At 42.0% G+C, this 6237-nt stretch overlaps 1 protein-coding gene across 6 annotated transcripts in view; it reads right to left on the bottom strand.

Moving 5' to 3' along the window:
• Positions 1-5530: 5530 nt before the first annotated feature.
• szt2 (SZT2 subunit of KICSTOR complex) overlaps positions 5531-6237 on the bottom strand; it is a 161174-nt gene continuing 160467 nt past the window's right edge. For all 6 annotated transcript variants that reach the window (XM_028586980.1, XM_028586986.1, XM_028586981.1 and 3 more), the window contains 2 exons: positions 5891-5959; positions 5531-5798 (listed from right to left, as the gene is read on the bottom strand). In XM_028586980.1, the coding sequence (XP_028442781.1) occupies positions 5655-5798; positions 5891-5959 (213 nt within the window). In that variant the 3' untranslated portion in view covers positions 5531-5654. The remainder of the gene's footprint in view (positions 5799-5890; positions 5960-6237) is intronic.

Genomic DNA, 6237 nt, shown 5'->3' with positions numbered 1-6237 from the left:
GATACCTTCAAGTAAAATGTTACCACACTTATTTTTTATTTTTTACTGTTTTTATCGTCATCGCGATTATCAACTGGCACAATAAACACATCGCAAAAGGCTGCGACATATCCCGATAGATTTCTTTGCGTTAGTTTGAAAGAAAATAAAAGCAGAAAACTGCACTTTAACATCTGTCACTTTTTTTAATGCTGCCTTTTATATCCAATTCCGTGTTTAATTTGTTCGATAAAAAACCTTTGGAAATGGGGTGCCTAGTGGCAGAGCATGCGCACATATTTAGAGGCTCAGTCCTCAACGCGGAGGTTGCGGGTTCAATTCCCCCCCTCCTATCTCTCCTTTCATGTCTAAGCTGTCACAATAAAGGCCTAAATGCCAAAAAATCTTAAAAAAAAAGAAAATTTACTTTCAGTAGTTTTAAGTTTGTTGTATTTTAGCAGAAACTGAAAGCAGCAGAACTGATAACATTTTAATCGGTTTATTTATCGCAAGTTAAAACGTTATCGGGATATTTAAAAAAACATTGCATGTTTTCCTCATATCCGGCAGGCCTAGATGAAATGACTGGTTGTTGTATTGGTGTTAGTTAACTCTGATAAACACTTTTATTTATTTTTGCTGAAAGTATACCCCAACTTACATTGGTACATTTCTACATGTACCGATTCTACCATGTGTAGATAAGCTTTTTACTTAAATTGTGCTAATTATACTAAAATAGGTTGATGGATTCTGTGTAATAGTAGGTGCAGAACAAGACGTGGTGTTCATGTTTGGGAGTTAGATGAGAAGCAGACTTGAGCAGGAAAGCTAATGTGGGTCATCAACTCATCAAACCAAAAAATATGACATGAACATTTCTTCCTGTTGCAGTCGGATTTTCTCCCCAAAGGAGAACACATGACAAGTGATTTACAGAGCAGATATGTATGTTGTAGCAGACAGTAGTTGGCCAGCTTTGAAGAACTGAAAAGTCCAGACTTGTTAAATTATCAAGGTAAATGATCAAATTAAGCTTACTCTGTTATCAATGAATGACAAACGGCCGTATTTATCAGAATGCCATCAATTGTGACGGTTGACTGTTTCCTAAGTCATTTCATGTATTCTCCTCTAATTAGAAGACAAGACAATCCATCTCAAATGCCTACATATATGGTTTGCAAAATTCCGGGAATTTTCAAAGTTGGAAACTTTCCATGGGAATTAAAGGGAATAAACTGAATATTGCTCGTTCTAATACTGTTAGTTTATAACAGGGAACTTAAATGTAGTTGAAAAAAACAATAGACAGCGCTGATGGTTATCTTAGCACGCATATAACCATAGTAAATCAAAGGCAGCATGCTAGCTACCGTCATGCCAAAGGTCAATGTTTTGGACTACTACTACTTAGCAGGGCTATTGAGGCCACACCCACTGCACAGATCATTTCTAAAATCCAACATTCTACAGCAGATTGAAGACAGTACTGAATTTGAGCCCAAGGACTACATCCCATCCAAATTCCCATAATTTCCATTAATTCCCATGAAAGTTTCCAAATTGCAATGCTTCCAAAATTCCCTAGCTAAACTTTCCATGGAAAGCAATATTAAAAATATCCTGTTTATTCCCGTTAATTCCCATGAAAGTTTCCAAAATTCCCCAGCTAAACTTCCCATGGAAAGTTGCTGGAAATTTACCAGAAAATGTTCATCCCTTTGCAAACCTACCTACATATGTTCACATACCTACATATTGTTAATGTGAAAACGATTCCAAACTTTCTCATTCATCCTACTGCTTTATTTAGCATTTCACATACTGTATAAAGAGTTCTGTATATACATAATATACATTATACAGTTTGAGGCAGTGCCTATGTTACAGAGTCAAAATGCTAAGGGCCAACTTGTTACAGTTCACATTGTGCATGATGAATATCCAGTGTTTAACATTCAGATTGAATTCTCAGAGCCGCGAGAACGCCACTTTGCTCGTCCTTTCTTCATTTTACATCCACAAATAAGCTCAAACATTTGGTTTCCTTCCAGTGGGAATGTGCAGAAAAGCTCAAGCTGTCGAGTCTGTCATTAATGAAGGTATTGTGGTAGATATCGAGCCTTCGTGTTTGTTGTGATGTCACGGTCGTGTGTCAGCCTGGCATCACGCCCTCGTGTCAACTGAGGTACGATTATCAGCAGCGTTGTTTCAGAATACACAACACAAATCAAACTCATCACCCTGAACGTGCCTCGGAAACACTCGGCTCTGATGACATGTGGTGTGCTTTTATGCAAATCGTCAAAGTTAACATGACCCATTTTCTTTTTCTTATGAAAGGCAATTTCTGTCACTTTTACTCCAAACCGACTCATGTTACTGCATAACATCAGGGGCGTGTTTCCAAAGATCTTCTATGCAGAGCAGATGGAACGACAACAGTATCATTTCATACATTTTGGGAAGTTAAAAAAAAAAAAAAAGGGAGGAAAAATAAAGAGAAAGGCACTTTAGGGCACCAGACATGGCAGTGGTGTTCATGTTTGACACTTTTCAAAATCTAACATAAAAGCTGTCCCGCTCAGCTGTCTCTCACTCCAATAAAACACTGATGTGGTATGGAGAGCTAGCACAATGCTATTAGAAGGCACATGATCCGAGATGATGCTGACCCATCCATGTAAGTGTGGAGTATGAAATGTGTGCACTTATGTAACCAGAAGGGTTCATTGTTGGTTGCAAATGACAGACTTGCATTACATTTCAGCATGACGCATCGAATTCAGTTCATCTAAGCTGGTTCAAACCCAAAAGGTTTCCTTCACCATCCTCTTCCAGATCCTGATCCAACAGCCTGGAAGCATTTTGCTCATGCTAAGCAGACCCAAACGGAATCTTTTTATTTTCTATAACAGCGATTCCGAATGAAAATCTGCGTAATTTAGTGGACTGTTTTTTTTTTGTTTTTTTGTTTTTTACATGTGTTAAGAGTTGTTATTTTTTCAATTTGTTTAAAAACCTGCAGGAAAATTCCGGGTAATTCTGCTTCCCTGGAAGCTGGCCCTGATGATAAGACATAAGAGAGGAGCACATCTCATCTACTCTCTTCCTGCTCCCAGTGGTCAGAGTCCATCCGTGAAAGGCTCTGTACTTCAGACGGACCTGATCCCTGAAAACCCAGAGGAACCGACCCGACGGGGAGTCCGGTCCTGACTGGGTAGACCTGCTCAGCTGAAGGTCCAAGTCACAGTGGCTCTGGTTGTGGAGAAGTTAGATTTTAGTTTCATAACACAAGCTGCGTCTTTAGTCAGCCAATCAAACGTGGCAAAGGACGGGGCAGAATGAGTCCTCGGGAACTACGCAGTTTTTTTTTTAGCTTAATTTACCTTAACTAAACAGCTTCGGAGTCATTGGAATGGTTATATGACTTTTTTTTCGGGTTGAATGGTGGTCGTCTTGCTTCCCCCTAGCGCCTGTGAGCAGAAAAACCACCCTTGCAACTTTGGGCCAGCGGCCTCAGCGTCAGGACGTATCGCGTAAGATCAGGTCTCACGATGTAACAAATTGCTTCACGGCACTGCACACATCCAGGAACCGGCTAGCTATGAGAACAAGGTAGCGATGGAGTTGTTCACACTATCGTCATGGCTGAGCCGGCAAAAAAGACGCAGAAAGCTAGGAAAGCATTGTCGGAGGAACAGAGAAAGAGGAAACGGCAGACTGACCGAGCGAGGAGTCAGACACAAGTTAACAAAGGAGCTGCTAAATATCTATTCCGAAGCTGTAGGGGGAGTTCTAGAGAGAAACCGGCCAGCAAAAAGCGAGAAAACAACGAAGAAATGGCCAAAACTGCATTGGTTAGTGGAGGTGATGGGCGATGCTACGGAGTTTTTCTCAACACGTGAACTTACGATGTGATGGATCCATCACTTAAGCTGAATTGGACAGATCCTGACGCATCTTGCATATTTATGTAGTTACAAGATGACTGTTTAAGTAACCGTTTTGTGCAACAATTCCGTGGCCTTTGCCGGTTAAGGCCAATTTTAACCCTGATTGGTCGCCCCGACTAATTTTTTAGAATTGGCCCAAATTTCCGTCAGACGGGCGGTGATCTGACCTTCGGTTTCGGGGTGGGTGTCTTCTCTGAATAGTCTTCTTCTGTATTGGAACAGACTAAAGCGACTGGGGATTCCGTGCCAACGTTGCGTGCGAGCGCCACATCGTGGTGTGAAGGTAAACGTCGCAGAGAAAGGCTGATTATAATGCGTAGTGTTAGAGTTAACCAAACGTACAAAATGAATAGACACAGTGTCTACCCAGCTTCATCTAGCAGCTCTGCTAATGTTCCTTGAGGCTTTATATTAGGTTTTTATAATCCATTTCTTCTATTGTTAGCAAAAGTTAGTTTTTTGTTTTTATTAAGGGGAGGGTCTGTACCACCGCTATAATACTCTGGGAAACCCTGTTCATACATTGCAGGTTAGCCTGGCTCAATACATTTCACTATAGGCAGCTTTTTACACGTTTTGCACTCCGTATGTGCACAGAGAACATGACACAGTATGGAGACATTAAACTGCCCTAATGCTTGTGATATACTTGCTTTTTAACAACGCGTACTCTGCAGCTGCAATGTGAACTCTGTTGTTCATGCTGCAACTGCATGCTGTGGACCTGGAGGATTGGAAAGGGACCACTCGAAATATAACATGGTGACACACATACCGCCACCATCCTTCATGGGTTTTAATTCCATAATGTGGACCTGTAGCGTTAATGTCTGCATACAAACAACGCTCCGCAGGAATACAGGATGTATGGGCTGGTTTTTATGCTCACATGAAAGCATAGTCCAAAAAAAAAAAAAAAAAAAAAAAAATGTATATCACTGAACTGGCTAATGGAGGTTTTCTACACAGCAGTTAGGACCCATTTAGTTTTTAAATCACATTTTTCCCTGACTGGTTTGGGGCTAGGTCTGGGCTTCTGTCTGGTCCATTCAGGTTTAAATGCATTGTGTGCAGTAGCAGGATATTGCATTAACACAGTGGCATCACTGTCCAGCAGCGCACTGCTCCGTGATAGGAGAGGCAGAGGTAAGCTCAACACCACGGTGAGTGGTGCAGCTGCAAAGAGGATTTTCCCCAAATTAGTCTCGCATGTGCAGACCTTCCTCCGCAGCGCTGCGAAGGAGGGTCTGGCTAGTCCACACAGCATTCCTGGATGGGAGAAAAACGTGCTCTGGTTTATTGGCATTTCTTGAAACCAATCACAATCGCCTTGGGCGGTGCTAAGCTCCGGACGGAGCCACGGTGCCTCTGCAAAATAGTCTCGGGAAGGAACTTGTTTTGGTGGAACGTGTACGTTCAAAAGTTGTTTGTCGTGCAACAGAAAACTCCGATTGGACAGATAGTCTAGCTAGCTGTCTGGATTTACCCTGCAGAGATCCACCGGAGGTTAGAATGCCAACACAAAGGAAGAGGAACGCGACGGACATCTGGCGGAATTTCCGGCAGCACCGGAGCAATCCCGGAAGTGGAACGTGGTGGATATAGACTAACCCCAAATCAACTCATTGAAAAAAAACTTGGTTTTCCTCTACTGTTGCTTCCCGTTTCCATATGTGGATGTTGATCACATGGGTATGAGTGGAGGTGCGTGCAGCTCTATAACAGGCCTGTCCAGAGGTTGTAGCAGGCCGTGTTGATGACAGATTCCAGGTGATGATACATGGACACCAGCTGGGGAGGGGGGCTGCTGCCGGCCGGCTGCTGCGACGGCAGCGGCTCCCGAAACACAACCTTTAGACTCTGTAGGAGGAACATAACGGAGAAAAGGCATTGCTGATATATTTGCACAACTATACTTTAATATTATAAATCATATTAATTAAATAACTCACTGTTTTTCCAGCTTGGGCGTCCAAAAACACCAAAACAAAGCAGTCGGTGAACTTCTGGTTCAGAACAGCCTGAAACGAAGATGGCAGATAAGATGGCGATTTAAAAGTCTGCTTACAAGGATTCATTCTTTTGATCTTCTTTTTTTGGGGACAATAAAAAGTTCAAATGTTCAAATGGATAGCTGTATATTAATTAATATAAGGGCTGGGTACCCAATTCAATACTTTTTAGGCACCAACCTAATTGCCCCTAAACTATTTTGTCTCGAAAAATGCCTCGTCATTCCAAACCCAATTTCAATACCAAAGGGGTAAATCTCATCAGAGTCAGTGAGCCAATCAGCACG

The sequence above is a fragment of the Perca flavescens genome, chromosome 9 (genome assembly GCF_004354835.1).
Source record: "Perca flavescens isolate YP-PL-M2 chromosome 9, PFLA_1.0, whole genome shotgun sequence".
Lineage (NCBI taxonomy): Eukaryota > Metazoa > Chordata > Actinopteri > Perciformes > Percidae > Perca > Perca flavescens.
This window is presented reverse-complemented; position numbering and strand designations above follow the sequence as displayed.